This window comes from Triticum urartu, chromosome 5A (assembly GCF_056163025.1).
Source record: "Triticum urartu cultivar PI428250 chromosome 5A, HENAU_Tu73, whole genome shotgun sequence".
Lineage (NCBI taxonomy): Eukaryota > Viridiplantae > Streptophyta > Magnoliopsida > Poales > Poaceae > Triticum > Triticum urartu.
Window position 1 is genome coordinate 583,671,682 of NC_141877.1, and position 18,216 is coordinate 583,689,897.

Consider the following 18,216-nt stretch of genomic DNA (forward strand, 5'->3'; position numbering starts at 1 on the left):
CAAATACATGCAGATGCATTAATGGCATGCACGTAGGTGATCACCGAAGCACACACAAAAGTGCTCAAAAAATTCATTCATTTTTAAGAATGCATTTTAGTGTTAAAGCACACGTATAAAACTACGTCAAACAGTCGCACTCACAACCCATACCGCATGAAACTAGACCCACAGCTGAATACGTTCTAAATACATTGGATGCATGCGCTCAGGTATACAGAATACACACGCATCCCAAAAAAGACCAACGGAGGAGATAACATGTTCAGCTGTGCTCACTACGAATTTTCCCTAACTAGGCTCAATGCTACATATTTCTGGTCACATTATGTACAGGGGCAAAAAGGTCTTTTCACGTGTATAAAATGAACTAGAGTGTCATATAGAAAAAGAAATTAAGACTATAGGTCATATAGGGAAGAAAATTTTTCCAGCGTCAAATAAGGAACATGATTTTAAGGAGTGTGAATTCTCTCGAGAAGATAAGGATTGGTTGTTTCGGAAGAAGTGAGGAAGTGAAGATGCGCATCGATCCATGGCCACGTGGCGAGCAGAGGAGTATTATACTTGTTCTTATCTGCCGGGACCTCGTTATCTCCCTTGCTGCAGCTGCCATCTGCGTTGGACGTGATGGCGGTGGACCGGGCACCGAAGGTGCTTGGGCATGCAGGTGGATCACGGCGGTGTCCCCGTAAGGCAGTTGGGGTGGTACTTGTGGGGAGATCGAGCGCGACAGTAAGGGCGGCACACACTTCTGCGAGATTTTCATGCCATTCTTGCACAAGGGTGTATATCAGAGTACGCGGACCCCATGAACACATAGACAACGGCCAAGCACCACATGCCAAGCGCTTCCTGATGCCGCTCATTTCAAGGAAGTCCATGCGTGCATAGCATTCTTTGCCGTGCCATTACATGCTAGCTAGTTGTTTGGATTTGAACGGTGTAAAATAGTAAGACACTACAAGAGCAATACGGTTGCAGCTGGATCAGACCGAATGACCAACCAAAGGACCAAAGGAGGACACAAATTTCACTAGCAACAATCGATGTATGTTGTGGACTATCCCGTGGTATATATAGCTAGCCTAGCTGGGCAGGAGTTATAAGTGAGAGATCTCTATAAGTGACTACGTACATTGCAGTTCATCCATACTTCAGTAGAGCAAGCTATAGTAAACTGCCCTGTACGAATTGAGTAGAGGTAGATAAATAAAGGAAAATAAACATAAGTGGGTGGGCAATGAGGGTGAAGCAGAGTCCTTACAAGATGGTCACATGGGGAGTTATAAATTACTCTGGGACGCTTGCGTGTTTCCATGTTGCTCTGGTGCGTATTGGAAAATGAACTACCGGTCTTAGATCAATTAAGAGCAAATTTATTACTATAACTTTCCCAATATGATCTAGCAATAATAATACACATAAACTTTTTTTCAACCTAAGGAGCATTGCTCCCAATTTTCATTCCAAAAACTTATGGTAAACAATATACATAAATATGGGCTTTTTGGCTTTTTTCGGTTTTTTTGCTTTTTGGTTTTTCACCGGTCTTTCTTTGCTTTTGGACAATTTTTTAAATTTTGCGCGAAAAAACGCATTTTTTTTGCTTCCACGAGAAACACGGTCTTACTTCCGACTTTCTGAGAGAAGCACGATTTGCTTTCGCGAGAGGCACGGCCATGCCTCTTGAAAACAAAAAAACATGATTTTTTTCCTTCTGCGAGAGGCACGGTTTTCCTTCCGCGAGAGGCACGGCCTGACTCACAGGAATGAAAAAAAAATCTTTTTTTTTGTCATCCGTGGGAGACACGGTTTTGCTTCCACGAGAGGTACGGTTTTATTTCCACGAGAGGCACGACTGTGTCTCTCGGAAACAAAAAAATGTTTTCTCTTTCTTTTTTCTTCCGTGAGGGCACGGTTTTGCTTTTGCGAGAGGCACGGCCGTGCCTCTCGAAAATGAAAAAAATGCACAATTTTGCTTCCGTGAGAGCCACGACCGTGCCTTTCCGAAAACAACGCCCGTTCTATTTTTTCCTTCCTCGAGAGGCACGTTTTTTGTCCGGTTTTTCGTGAAAAAGAAGTTTATCAAAACCTATCAACATGGTATCTAGCTTTGAAGATTTTGACGCGAGTAATCCAACAGTGAAAATGGTTTGAGATCTCGACGCACGGTTTAAGAGATCAAACGTTTTGAATAAATAGATCTATGAAAAAAGAGAAAACTCCGAGGTTGCGACAGGGGTACATGCAGGACGCCACTTGTCGGAACCTAGGGAGGTGGAAGTGATCTTTGAAAGAAGTACATTGATTGCTCTTTGGTATAAAGTTTAACTGTTCACATCTGTGGGCTCAAAATTTCAATTCGGAACCTGTCGTGTCCTCTTAAACTATGTAATCTCATCGCTACTCTACATCTATACAAAAAATTAATGCATAGGTGCAAGTCACAATACATAACCATGTAAAATCCTACATTATGTACAAAAACACTCTACCTCAATTTTGTGTTAGTCTTACTCGCGGGGAGATTACCATGAACTCATTTGTGAAGAATCACTAAGCAGTATCAATTTTAACCAAAAAATTGGTTTCATATAGTGAATTTCAAGGAGACACAACTAAATGATAGTATAAGGCAACATATTATCCTTGATCACTGTTGACCATTGTTGTGTTTTTTGGTCAATCATCAAACTTTGGACGTTCTAGACAAGGTTACACTTTGGTTCATCTTGTACTATCGAAACATCCTTGTTTAATACGTTGGTATCCTTGACACTATCACTGATGGGCTGATAGACACCATACCTTGCAATATTGCTAATGATTTATGGCTCCATGTCACTAAGTGCTCCAATATAGTAAATGGATGCAAGGATGGAAGTCATGCCTCTTTTCCTCATACCGCCCATTCCAAGATTACTTACGGTGAAAAAACGATGTCGTTTGAGTGTATCATGCATGCACGAGCACCAACGCTTACTCAAAGGTTCAACAACACATGTAAATCTATCTAACAAGATATATATGGGAGAGATCAAGGATATGTGTAGTAGCTATTGCCTTATCACTTCGCGTACTATATGAAACTTACAGTCTATACATTGTATTCCTTATAGATGACGCCCGTGTATGTCTCCTTGCTGAATCTATTTACCATTGCTCTCGCAAAAGGGGAATCAGGGAAGAAGGCGCGACTGAATGCACATGATGAGGATGCATATTATGGACACAAATATGAATCGAGAGCAGCGCAAGAGGAGTAAATACGAGTTGGTTGATGATATGAAATGACCTGCACTCATAAAGTCAATGGAACTCCAATGGCATGTGCATAAAGTAATGTCGCACACATCTATTTTAAACATTACACAGAAGTTTGCAGATGTGCACCATTCGCATGCAAGTACTGATGAGCAAATTATACACGATTTTGCCCTCCATCTTTCGTTGTAAAGATCAAGTTGACGCACAATCTTCAGATTTTTTAATAGAAAAAAGAACTGTTTATGTTTAATTTGTTATCATGACACACATATTCCCTGTTTTCGTTCAGTTTAAAATTACTAGAAGTGGTTCTTACACCGAAACCACCCGCGGTAGGAAGTATTGGAGGGAGTTTTAAAACTACATCCGATAGTATGAGGTATTAGTGACATTTGCCTACAAATGGAAGGCAAATCTGCCGATTGGCAATATCCGCGAAGGCGAGAACCACCTCCAAAGCAATATTCTGTACTAGTGAGGTATTGTTCTAGAATTATTCCAGTCACAAAATTGTTATAGTAGATTTATGTGGAAAACCTTCTCCCGTACCATAACTATTTTATTTCACAAATGCGAAGTTAGAAATAGTGGTTGTCAAACATATTTCCCCAAAATCCAAGTCATCTTCCTATAGGAACGTACGTAAAAGGAATGGAGGTGGTATAGTATAATACATGCAACCAAAATGGATTTATTAAACTGTAAATATATCTAGCTTTTCTTTTTTTCCCTGTACATAATTTTTTATATTAAATTTATAAAAATTCTGTGCGAAGAAATCCCACAGTTGGGGGTCAAAAAGAATAGTTCATCACATCGTATGATATTCTTTCTTTTTTTGCGGTTTTTTTTCAGTACTAAGAAAATATTATGATAAATACCAATAAAGTACATTTTTTGTGAAATAATAAAGTACAATTATTCCCAATATGTAAATAATAATGAATGACAAACAAATTCCAATACTATAAAGCGTGCCACATAATTATTGTTTACCCGTTTTACTGTTCCTAGACCAAAATCTCATACAACCACATTGTACCGCCATACAAAGAAGCCACTGGTATTAATATATTATTACGATAAGCTTAACCAAATCATTTTAACTGTCCGTCATGACAACCGGGAAGTACACAGCTAAACAGTAAGTAAATGATCAATGTTGGAAGATAACATAGATATGCCCGTGTTCTAATTGCTGACGCACTGTATATGAATATCATACATATCACGAGCAGGGCACAGTATCACGAGCCAGGATCGATCAGAATGATCCTACGGAGCATATCATCTGAAGGTATGTAATGCTTAGTCTTCTTTCACTCAATTTTCTCCTTCATTTCTCGACATTCTTTTCCGACACCATCTTCAGCTATCCATTGAGTAAATTAAGTGAAAAATAAGGTATATACATCCACGCTAAACTGTCAGTTTTTTAATTTAAAAAATGTAATGGCGTCATGTGGGGAACAACAAGTATACCTTTGCTTGGCCTGCCTTGTGGCGTCTGAAGGCCTACAGCCAAAACAAATAGTAGTGTTTAATTTTCTGCAAAAGAGAGCTTAACTGATTGCAAATTGAGAAGTTTGTGCAGGTAACAAGAAGCATACGTTATTTGTCCCGTACAGATAATCGCAATACGTGAACACAGTTGCAAAGTTGCTCTGGCAGTTCCATCCCAAGTAGTGGTGGTAGTCGTGGAACTCTGCTCCTCCCCAGAACGGGATAAGCTTTGTCGGGTTGAACGGGAAGTTGTACCTGAATTTGGAAATAAGAATCCATTTATATATACTCCATAGAGAACATATTCTCTTACTGAAAAGTGCTTCTCTTCCAGCATGAAAAGAGTATATATTACCCGCAGTGGGTCTCGATGGCCGAAATAGCCACTGTCACAAACCAGATGCCGAAGGTGATCATGTGGCAAGGCGCGATCACCGGGCCGACGACGGTGGGGACGGTGAGGATGAGCACCTCGGTCCAGTGCATGTATGGCGCGACGAAGCCGTTGGGTGCAGTGTACTCATGGTGGACGTGGTGGATGTTGTCGTAGCACCACTTGGTGTGCATCAGCCGGTGGACCCAGTAGCTGAGATAGTCCTCCACAAGCAGGTACATGAGCAGCTGCGCCGCCATCTCCCCCGCCGACGGCAGCGGCAGCCCCATCCGGATCCCCAACATCTGATGACATGAGGCGCACACCAATCAACGTCTAACTCGCAGAGTCAAAGTGACAGTAGACAGCACTGTACCAGGAGCTCCACAAAATGATAGTGTGTACAAACCTTGACCGCAGGATAGGACAGCAGCTGGACAGGGGCGGCGAGGGGGAGCAAGAAGCGCGCGGTGTCCGTGTAGCAGCGGAGGAAGCCGGCCGGCGACAGCCGCGCGCCCCGGGGCTGCAGCTTGTACCGCAGGGCGACGGCCGGCGCGCCGAGCTCGAGAAGCGCGAGCATGAGCGGCAGCAGGGTGTAGACGGCAAGGAGGACGGCGACAGTGTGGTAGTAAAGGTAGTAGTCCGCCTTCGCCGCCGTGTACCGGAACCACGCTGCCTCGGCGCGCGTCATGGCGCGCCTCCGCGTCGGACGCCGTTGCGTAAGGGAGCATCGCCGGTCGCGGATGTGCAGCTAGGCTGTTTGTTTCTTCGCAGTCGCGGACGTGCAGCTAGCTACTGCTCTGTGCGCGACTGGAACGGTCGACCGATGGGTTTTTGAAGAGGCTGTTTGTCTATCTGACTTGTGGGCCAGCACTACGAGGGGGGGTGGGTGCTGCCTTTTTTTTGCGAATCAAGGGAGCGTGTGCTGATTCATATTTTCACGGGCATGGTAAATCGTTTAACTTTACTACATAATATTTCTTTTGGCGAAAAGGCCTAGGCCATATATTAAGCTTAACGGGACCTTACAAACACACCCCTGCCGATTTTTTTTTTTACACTTAGAGCTTTGAGGGTGCCGAAGTCTTTTTCCTCATGCAAACCTCTGAGCCTCTGCCTTGGGATGGCAAACTTTATAAAATCTAGTAGCTTGTAGAAGCATGAGCCGAAAAGTCATCGATGCATGCCAGGAGACGTCGGCGGCCATGAAATGAAAACAACAATAAAGGTCTGTAGAAACTCCAGATTCAGTCATATCTCCGGTTGGAAGACTTGCTTGTGTGTTTGGAACTTTGGATTCTCTGTTTACATTAATGCCTATTAACTAGCTAGGCAAGGATGTATAGCTATGGCAAGGACTTTGTGCTCCGTTTGTGAGCTGTACTTCATATTACAGATTTTATTTTTTGTTGCACTTGCTTAATAATATGGCCGCATGCATCTTTCGGATGCAGAGGCCGAGGGATGACCTTCTTTTCTAAAAAAATCCTCCTAGAACATACTATATTTTTAAGTTCGATCGACTCAATGAAAAATACACCAACATCTATTTGATGCTATAGACATCAATTTTGCTAATCCTCACTTGCCTGAAAATTTCTTTCGCATCAATTGAATTAGTGCGAAGCCGTGAGGCCAAAGACGACATCTTCACGGGGACACCAATGAGACCTCGACCAGGAATGATCCGGATCAATCGCCGATGTAGTGGCATCGTGGATGGAGGCCAATCTGAGGGTTGACTTGTTCGAGTACGTAGGAGGGTGCGGCCTCGCCAGAATTGGTACCAAAAGAGGTTTACGGGGAAGGCTAGGGGATGGTGGCGAGGCGCGAGGGGAGGGGGAGCAGTTGGTCCGGATGGTGTTACATGGAGGAGGAAGAAGAACATTGACTGTTGGAGGAGGAAGATGGAGTATGGGCCATTGGATTATGATCCAACGGTCGAGATGCAAAGACGGAAACCGATTGGTGTTTTTTTTCAAAAAAAAATTGAAGTTTGACTTAGGCCCTTCCCAGTGCTCCACGGTGTCCAGGTGCTAAGGATGTCACATAGGCAAGAAAGTGATGCGGCAAAGCAATTAGAGAGGAGAGAGAACATTATGGTAATCCCAAAAGGAAACGGTGCTAAGTGCGTGGATCAATGCAAAATGACTTTCAACCAATAGATGATGGAGTTTAATTCTTAAAGAGTTCAATGAGAGAAGCTTAGCTACAAAAGCTAAGCACCTAGCACGATTGCTAAGGTTTTTAATGTACTTAGCACTTCATGTAAGCAACAATGCATTGAAAGTAGGCTTAGGAGTTAGGACAAACCTAAAATTTTGAGTAATTTGAAACTGACGGAAACTTAGGTGTTCGTATCCATTTGATGCAAAATCACGAGTCAACGAACAAGGTCATTCCTCGCAAAAAAAAAAAACGAACAAGGTCATTAATAAGAGAAAGAGTCAGGATTCTATTATCAGTGGTTAGAGGCGGGATCTAATCTTGCTTGCCATGTATATGGATGTGGTGCAAGTTCAGTTGTGAGAAAGCCAGAGAGGGTAGAGATAACGCAAGAAGAACCAGGAAGCACCGCGGCAGGCGCTCGAGCCCGACGGCGTCGTAGATGCCGCGGCCCACCACCATCTCTGCCATGGACCGCCTGAAGTCGGCCCAAGGGTCGTCCGTGCGCTTCACCACCGCGAAGCTTCAGGTCACAACCGCCTCCGCCGCAGCCGCCGGAGCTCCCGCTCACCCCCGACGAGGTCTCCGTTGTCGTGGATGTCACGAGCGTCGTCTCCGCCTCGCAACCGTCGACGCTGCGGATGTTGTACGCGCTCGGCTCCTTGTTGCAGCTGAACCACCCGCTATCGCCGGACGACAAGGTCTGTATGGCCACGAGGCGAGGCGTGTTGTCACCGTCGGTGGCGGCCTCAATGACGGGAGGGATCCCGCACCCACGCGCACAGATGGAGGCAGTAGCAGCAGCGAGCTCGCCCCGTGCTAGAGCAGTGAACCCACCGCTCCTACGCGCGCTGGAGCTGGGAGGCGGGGACGGGGGAACGGCATGCGGCGGCGGCCAGTGGGGGCAAGCGGGGCAGAGTGATTCAATCGCTGGTTTGTGGGACCAGGGCGGGCACCAGGCGGACGACAAGAGCGACGGGAGTGTCCGTGTGTGTCCGGATTGCCTCATTTGTGGCCCAAATTTGCTCCGCGTTTGGGGTTAGGACGGATAAAAAACGGACGTCTGCGTGCCACTTTGTCCATTTGAGTATGCCCGTTAGGCCGTGTTTTGCCTCAAAAGGGCGAAACCGGAGGATTTGGGGTCTAGGGTTGGACTACGTGATCCAACAAATGCCAGTCCATAGCATTGCGGTGAAGAATCCTTTGTCAGCTTCGAGATGGTAGGACCACGCCGTTGTACCATCGCCTGTCACCGAAGGGGGCACCCTGCTCCATAAAAGGAGCTGACAAACAATATTTGGATGGTAGAAAGCTCACCAGCACACCAAAGATATTTGGAATTCCTCTAACAATATATTTGCAAACCAGACCACATAAGAGACTCCAAGCATGATCACCGACGCACGCCACCCTACACCAACAACACGGCTTCCACGTCCGAGAACCACACCACGCCAACCCGCTGAGAATGATCAAGGACCCTAGAAGGGCCTCTTCAAGAAGGAAAGAACGTTGCCACTACCCAAACCGAAAGGACGGCCCAAGGGTTTTTACCCGAAGCTGGAGGTGGAGGTGCGCAGGCCATGGAGACGTCTTCAAAGAAGGAACGACGTTCACGAGCATTGCCCTCACCAGCATCGACACTATCGAGCATGGATTTCACCCGACCACATACCACTTACAACCTAAAGACCCACCAGTCGCAGCACATCAGAGTGAGTCGATGAAGACGAGGTCGAAATCTGGACAGGAGCGTCAAGACACCAACACCCGTCCCATGAACACCTCCCATGCCTCCCACCTCGCCGCCCTCACGAGTCACGATCGAGACAACAACCAACCACATGCATGGCGGCGGGGGCCACAAACCCACCGCCACACGCACCACCCACATGCATAGCTCCAGATCCGAAGAAGCCAACCCTTACCCATTAGGATGGGCCGCCAATGCGGAGCAGGCCGCCTCAACTGCCGCAATACCATACCTTTTTGCCCCCTTTTTGCATGGGAATAGGAGATTGTATTAAAGGTGGATCATCGTTCTTACAAAGTTTGAATACGTCAACCATACCTCATCGCAATAAAAATGCAGTGCGAGGGGTACCATGCTCGTAGGCCGCTAAGGGCATATATAATGCATAGCCCAAGTGTGATGCTCCGCAGGCCATGTAGAGTCAGATGTTAGAAATAGTAGACTCAGATGGGGATGAGGGATCCTTTGCAGGAGGCGGGTGTTTGAGGAGAAAAAAATGTGATCCAGTGCATAAAGTTGAAAAAGTTTAAGTGAAGAGTAGATATGCATGTACGGTGGGAGTCTACTTTTTTTTTTTTTATGAGGCTACTCTAGTAATAGCTTGACTTGGAGAGAGAAAAATCAACATAGATGCCTTTATTCTGAGTCCGGCTAACCGGCGTGATCACAATCTCGTTATTGTCTTGCAGCGTCATTGATTTCCTTTACTATGGTCACAAGCTTCGACCGGTCCATTGTGTTCGCTTGCAGCATCGTGACCACCACGGCACAATCCATCTCTACCTGAATGGGTGGGACGTTTGCTGCAGTGCAAAGGCCAGACCCTCCTTGCACACTTGCAACTCAGCCTCTAGTGCATTATTATCACCTATTTTAGGCTGGCATCTCCAGTTTTGCTTTCCTGTCACAAGATGCTCACTTTGACCTCGAAGAAAGATGCCCTCAAGTAAACAAATGAGCTCAACAATCAGAACCATGTGGAGTTTCCGCGTAAAGATGAAGCATATGACGCGAGATCTATCCAAGATACATAGAATCAGGCTTGGCAAGACTTGGCCAGATCAAGCTTCTTTAGAGCATCTACAGCCAGGCACTCCAAATCAGCCTCATACGCGCCCGTCCACCCAACGCTCAGTACCAATGTTGTTGACATCTCCAACCATCAATCATAGCTAAGGTGTCATAGTACATAGGTTTATTTTCCCGGTATGGATGGGCGCGTAGGGTGTCTAGTTGGGGTGAACATCCCGGTCACTGACCGGTCACGAAAATGCAACCTAGACAGGTTTCTCAAACGGGCTCAAACATCCTGCCTGACAGGCACTCCTCATATCCATCCCAAATATGGGGTCGATATGGGGGCGCACAGGCGCACCTAGGAACGTCCGCCACGTTGGACTGATGCCGGGTCCCACAAGAAAACACTCCGAAACCAGGCGGTCCGAAACTCGTCTCCTCCGTCGGAACGATGGCGCCACATGGCGCCGCTTCCAGCAGGGTGCGTACTGCCTAGTCCGACTATTTAAACCGACTACCGGCACTGAAACCCTACCCTTCCACATTTTGCCCCTCCCGTCCGCCGCGGCCGCCACTTTCCGCTCCCCGCCTGTCACCACTAGTATCCATATGCCCCAGGCCGCCTGGTAAGGAGCTACCCATATCTGACGCTGGAGAGACGGCTGCAGCTCCTTGAGCAGATCCGAGCAAGGTGGGAAGCCCGGATTGCCGCGGGGCTACCTCCGGATGTAGTGGATCCGGAGAAGGACTTAGAGGAGGAGGATGAGGTTGAGGAGGAGGAGAAGGAGCCGAAGGAGGATGTGAGGGACGTTGGGGATGCAGATCCGCAGACGGAGCACCAGGTCATCCTTGATTCCCTCCGCTCGGAGTCCGATGAGGAGGCCAGACGTCGTCGTCGACATGAGATGGAGACGGAGCACGCCGCGGAGGAAGATGAGATGCTCGGATACATGCATGAGGTCGAGGAGCCGGAGCCCTCCTACACGCCCGTCCACCCGGCGCCCAGCACCGACGTCGTGGACATCTCCGACGAGGAATCGTAGCTAGGGTGTCGTATTAAGTAGATTTATTTTACATGGTTTGTATGGATTTAGTGAAATACGAGAGACTTGGATGCAGAGAAGCAAATTTAAAGCGTAACCGATCAGTGTGCGCGGACATGCTCGGTCGTGTCCATGGAGTTTTTTTCTACAAAGAGAATATATTAATATCGCGAAGATACTAATTACACCCAGTCTTTGCACCTACTAGATGTCACCAAGACATCCGGGATTTACACAACCAAAGGAGAAAATAAAAAGAAATGAATAAAACCAAAGGTCACGCCACAACGATCAACTCCTCTCAACAGCAGCACTAAATACAACACCGGAAAAACATAAAAGGTCTCCAAAAGCAGCGCCTCCAAGAAGGGAAAAATGCAGAAGCGTCGTCATTGCCCAAGCCAAGATCTTAGGTTTTCACCTGGAGAAAGTCCGTGCTCTCAAAACAATTCCTTCAGCAAGGTAATCGCCAGGGACAACTAATGAAGGCCAGATCTTAGGTTTTCACCCTGAAAGTCATGACTCGGCACCTGAGGAGTACCAGCAAAGATGAAATCCTCCAGTGTTGCCGCCCCACTTATGACTTATCACTGCTGCTTCTGAGAGTCATCTAACACCTATCTCACTCCATCGCCTCCAAGACTCCGTCCGTGTAATTGATCCTCCGATCTCGGCCACCATGACCTTCTCCACTATTGTCTCCATCATGGAAATCGAGGAGCCGAGATGTCCCAAGGTGTCATCAGTCAACAGAGCTATGCACCACACCCTTAGAACCTCGTAGGCTGGTAGGGACATGCACGACCGAAAACTAACCGATCCACATATGGGGGTCAGATTTGCCTGTAGATGCTCTTATATTCCTATACTAAGGGAGATCAGTTTTCTTATATTCCCCTCAACTTTCCAGTTTGGGACAAATCCCCTCCAAACCTTTTTTGGGTATGCTTACCCTCTAATCTAACTGATCTGGTTCTATAGCTAACTCTGGTTATTCAGCCGGTTCAGTTGAGATGCCACGGTTAAACAATTTTTTTCCTTCCCCCACATTGGATTGGCAGTTAAAGGGGAGTAGGGATGAAAATGGAGTGAAAAGTTTTCGCTCCTTTGGAGGAAAAATGGAAACAAAGAGAAAATGTGAAAACGGAAACGAAAATTTGCAAAACGGAAATGAAAATGAATTTTTTTATACGGAAACGGAAACAAAAATGGAACGGTAATTTCTGGTGGAATAGACATGGAAATGAAACTTTCCGTTTCCGTGAATATGGAATTTCTGTTTTTACTACAGGCCTATGATTGCTTTGTAGCCCAACCACCAAACAACATACAATGACACACTGAGTAGAATGATCAAAAGAGATCATTTGAGGCCCAACTTCTACAACCACACATGTACTCAACCAAACTCTATACGCAATTGTTTAGTACTACTACAATACTACGCTAACTTGCTGACATAATCATATTATTTTGTAGCCATGATAACAATTCTTTAAATTTGCTTGTTTTTATGTGTATTTCTCTATGATTCAAGGGGGTTTAAGTTCCGGTAAATGACCACTTCTGTTTCCGTGTATGATCTGTATTCATTTACGGGGTTACTGTATTCCGTTTCGTTTCTGCAAAATAATATGAAAACAAATATGATAGCACTCATTCCGTCTGTTTCTGCTCCGTTTTCATCCCTAAAGGGGAGTAGGTGCCGCTGCATCACGCTGATTCGTCTTTGCAGATAGATGGTAAATCGTTCAACTTTTTGTTTTATTTTGCGGGAGTCTTTTTGGATCCAGTAGGTGTGTTTGGAACTTTGGATCCTCCGTTTACAATGCCTAGCTAGGCAAGGGCTAGGCTATTTGTTTTGTTGATATACATTGCTACTAGCTAATCATGGAATACGAACAGCTGTTGTAGTCATGAGCAGTTACGCAGCATCTTCCTCACACTTGCTAACGGAGCCAGATCAGCTTACTGGTGTCAGCTGACACCACTATATTCGACCCTATGGATTGGAGGGAAAACCTCATCGATTCCGACTTGTAACCTTTCCCTTCTTCGAACCGACGAAACACTACACGGTCTGGCAGCCCAGGTTGTAATATGCTCGTATTATTAGACAAAGTGCACATAGGTAGCTTTACAAAAGTTTACAGATTAGATAACACAGATCTCGCCAGCCACAACTCTAATCTCATCCTAAGATTAGATAAAACAGATTCCCTAAGTCTGTCTTTCTACATAGCTACCAGTGCTATACGCCCCCAGATTAGGTAACACAGTTCCCTGCAAAAAAATAAAAAAGATTAGATAACACAGATCTCGCGAACCACAACTCTAATCTCATCCTAAGATTAGATAACACAGATTCCCTAGACTGTCTTTCTACATAGCTACCAGTGCTATACGCCCCCCAGATTAGGTAACGCAGTTCACTGCAAAAATAAAATAATAGATTAGATAACACAGATCTCGCCAACGATAACTCTAATCTCATCCTAAGATTAGATAACACAGATTCCCTAAGACTGTCTACATAGCTACCAGTGCTACCCCCCCCCCCCCCCCCCCCCCCCCACCCCCCCACCCCCACACACACACAGACCCACAGCCTATTAGCAAGTTTTCTGAGGCTACATATCATGAATGGGCGTCGGTAATTAACCTACCGATCGGCATTCCTCGTTCGCAATCGAATCCAGAAATTTCCATACCGAACGTTCGTAAAATCGAGTTCCAGCGTCCAAAACAAATCAAGTTCCAGCGCGACGCGCTCGGACGCCGTTCGATCTTGTGCATGATGCAGCATGATCACCATGCTGGTAGCAGATGACGCCTTTGCCGACGTCCAAGTCACTGTGGCGCGGCGCGACTTGCGCGCGCTTGGCCCGTCCCTCTACAGTGGACTCCATGGATAATCTATTTTGGGGGGACATCTCCAGCTCATCGTTCCTGTCACAAGATGCTCACGTCACGTGATCTCCGACCTTATTTTTCCCGGGGTCACCGTGATCGACCTTGAACGAGGATGCCGTCAAGGCGTCAAGAAAACAAATGAGCTCAACGATCAATCACAGCCAAGTGGAGTTTCCGCGCGCATAAAGATGAAGCATGTGATCGTGTGCTTTGTCACCCCCAAGCAACGTATATAATCAGATTTTGACAAGAACGAAGTTCCTTTTCTCCAGCTATAAGGTGCTTAACAGCTCGGAAAAAAATATAAGGTGCTTAAGATGGAAACACCAAATGCACATTAGCGCAAAACTTTTGTACTCGCAAATTTTCATACATGGAACAGTTTTTTTTTTGTGGTATAGATAAGGAGCTTAAGATATGTTTGAACACATTGTCGTTATCATTCTTTTGTAGACTCAGGAAAGAAAATCATCCTTTGGTAGACTCATGTAAGAAAAAATTGTCCGGATGAACAGTGGCGGAGCTTCCCAACGGCCAACCTGTGCCATTGCCCCGCAGCTAGTGTAGTTTTGTTAGATTATTAGCACATAATTAGGCAGGAATGATAGAGCTTTGCCCAATCTTTGATTGAATATCACCTCCTACATGGGATAGCCCCTCTTATAGTTTTGATCAAGTTCCGCCACTGCATAGTAAGTTTTCTCAAACTTGTGCATTTTGGGTAACCGAAATAGTATATGAGCATGATGAGGACGACGCCTTAAGTGCAAGGGAGAGTAACCCACGCTCACGCACACACCTAATGGGCAGGCTCATAGATGGAGGCAAGCACTAGATTGGAACAACGATTCCGGTTCTCAGGTCGTAGCTGACCAGACCACCGTTGCCCAGTTGTCTGTTCACCGTTGAATTTTTGAGGATTTTTAAATAAAAAACTCAGGAATTAAAAATGTTCACAAATTAAAAAACATGGTTTTAAAAAAGTTCATAAACTCAAAACAAGTTCATGAATTCAAAAAAAGTTTGTGGGTTTAAAAAAAGTTCACAAACTTGAAAAAGTTTGCGAGATTCAAAAAGTTCAAGAACTCGAAAAAGTTCATGAGTTCAAAAAAGTTCGCGAATTCGAAGAAATGACTTCAAAACTCATGATTTTGAGGGAAAAAGTTCATAAATTTGGAAAAAAAATGTCCGCCAATTTGTAAAAAGTTCACCTATTTGAGTGAAAAAACTTCACAATTTTAAGGAAAAAATACTCACAATTTTTTCAAAAAAAGTTGTACGAATTTGTGAAAAAGTTACTGATTTTGAAGAAAGTTTTTGAATTTGAAAAAACTTCATATATTTTAAAAAAGGAAAAAAATAAAAAGGTAAGAAGAAATCGAATAAAAACCACACTAAAAAAGAGAGAAAGAAAGGTCCGAAGGTTCCCTAAACTAGCCGGAAGCTTCACAGAACCGGTTGAGTTCGAATTGCGCATGGGCCAAACGAAGAACAGAAATTGCACGTGCGACAAAGCAATGAAACTTGAAAAAAAATGTTAAATGGGCCAAGCTCATGAGGGAAGGGAGTGTCCGCCGGTTTTCGCAAAGACCTGTCACCGGCGCAGCGGCGCCGAATAGGGTTTGCGGAAGTTGTGATACTACTTTGGCTGCCTACTGGGCTGGAACCTGGACTAGGCCTATGTATGGCGAGTAGAAGAGTTCCCCGTGGACATGCATGCGTGTGCAACATCTTAATCATTTATTGTTTACATTATTCAAACTCTTCCTCCAATAGAAAGATAAGTAACTTTTGTCTTTGGTCCAAACGGCGATTCTACAATCTCAATGCATATTCAATTGCTCATTTGTCTTTATTTAGCCTCTCAATCATTTTATATATAGCTGATGCTACAATTCTAGAACTTATAATGTTTAGGATTAAAATGTGATATTCATGGAAATAAATGAAGGGTAACATTGGTATATGTACCTTACCATATCCCTTAAGCTAGTACCATCGACCCAAGGGCATACATTTGAAATTGGGTGTCGTAAGTGTAAGATGAACCTCTCAAGCCATTTGATACTCCTTCTATATTTATATTATTATGCCACTCTTTTAATAGTGTTTTCTCCTCAGAAATCATCAGACCAATCACAAAGAATCCAGTAGTAGTATTTACACACATAAAGGTAACATCAAACCAAGCCCAAATCAAGTATGCAAAACTACATTCCAGTCATATAATGTTCAATGAGTGATGAAAATTTCCATTCAGCATTGTAGTATTAAATAATGGCACCCGAATCTTAGAATTTATAATGAATAATGTACACATGCATCAAATAGCTACTTTAGCGGATTTTGTATTGTTCACTGATATATAGACGTTCATTTATTTGGTTTTCATATTCATAGGTAACAAAGTAATAATGTTGGGGATATCGCTTATCGGGAACTTATCGTTCGACCTATGATAAGAGGTAAGTCGGCCAGTTTATCGGCATATCGGCCGATTTATCGCCATATCGGTTGATTTATCGGCCGATTTATCTTATCGGTCAGACAACGGTAAACGATAAATCGGCCGATTTATCGGAATATCGGAAGATATCTTGAACAGTGCAAAATAATATTAGTCAGATTATGTATTGGGTTCACTCATACTTGTGAGAGAACTATCTGTGATTATGCATGTATATGTATCTGGCATGTTTCATGTCTTACTTCATCTTCAATAAATCTAGTTAATTGTATGGATGCGGTGATATTTGTACCTTTTACATTAATTTCAGCAATTATCACACAACAAGCATCGCCAAATTTGTGATAGTGCTACTAACTACAGGCCAACTAGCAGTTTCTCTATATACTATTTTGATGACCCACCTTGTCTTAAGTTACAGATAAGAACATGCAAAGCGTTTTACTGTAGTTTATATTACAAATGTGATAATCTTTACTTTTCATGAATAATTTAAATCATAATATTCAAAATTGAATGTTCCACTATTTGTGGTAGTCTCTGATATCTTTAAGTGTTTTATAGTTAAATATAAACGATGCATGATAGTAACACATTTTTTTTTCAATTGGGCACATATTATGTTTCCATCAGATCAATATAGAGAGGTTGTGAATTAGATATATTATAAAGATTTTGCGATTATGTTTTGTTTTGATAAAATAATATTTAGCAGTAAAATTGCATTGGAGTAGTAAAAGTACTATAGGCGCATTTCGACGATGTCTTAAAAAAAGGCGCAACTAAAACTTACAAACGGTGTACTAAAATAAGTTGTGACTCCGAAAAATTATATATATTGGAATATATTTGTGGTGATAGAATCTATTTATAGATTGACAAATGCATTGAGCGGGTATTATTTGTATTTTTTGTGTAATTCGTAGATCTCCTATTATTCTGGTAGTATCTTCCATGTGGATGCATGTACAAGCAAATTCTTGGTATGATTCATGAATGTGCACGTAGTCCATGATATAAGCAAATTGGATGGACCTTTCACCCGTTCACTCGTGGTGGGGTAGTAAGTCGAGAGTGAATTTATCCTAGCACTTTCAACCATACTACATGCACCTCGGCCATCTTTCTATCCAGCAATGCCACCGTCGAAAATTCAGTGCTCACATGATCACCTATGGCTAAGTTAGTTCACAACTTGTGCTATTTTATCCTTTGATTATTAGATGATATAAATAAAATATTTAAATACAATGACCAAATTAACTACACAAATCTAGACAAACTTGCATGCATGATGTGTAATTTGCTAGGATGTGTTTCCAATCTATTGCTTATGCAATTCACTGGTTCTTATTGATTCATCAATAATAACAAACACTAGCTAGATAACCTGAGATGATTGTAATTATGGTTACAAAGAAGTAACGGTTGTGATATGTTACGTTGTTACGGGAATATTTTGCAACATATTTCAATGTGATTCGTTGTATGAAACATGAATAATTGAATGGTATAAAAGGTTAAAACTAAAAATACATATAATTTATTATGTTTGATTACTATATAGTTGTAAAATGTTTATTGTATACATAGCATAATAGAATGAGATTTCTCATGTATGGTTGCATGTTGAGATGGTTCTTTTTTTATGCATATGTCATGATGAAGTGCCATGCTTGCATGTTGACAGACATATGGTAGTGGGGGTGGA

General features: G+C 43.7%; 1 protein-coding gene across 1 annotated transcript; it reads right to left on the reverse strand.

The window, feature by feature from the left end:
• Positions 1 to 4,317: 4,317 nt before the first annotated feature.
• LOC125510783 (very-long-chain aldehyde decarbonylase GL1-10) lies at positions 4,318 to 6,100 on the reverse strand. The gene is made up of 5 exons (XM_048676047.2): positions 5,556 to 6,100; positions 5,129 to 5,451; positions 4,881 to 5,028; positions 4,753 to 4,785; positions 4,318 to 4,642 (listed from the first exon to the last, which is right to left on the reverse strand). Exons 1-5 carry the CDS (start codon positions 5,835 to 5,837, stop codon positions 4,607 to 4,609), a joined length of 822 nt encoding a protein of 273 aa, XP_048532004.2. The 5' UTR covers positions 5,838 to 6,100; the 3' UTR covers positions 4,318 to 4,606.
• Positions 6,101 to 18,216: the final 12,116 nt, after the last annotated feature.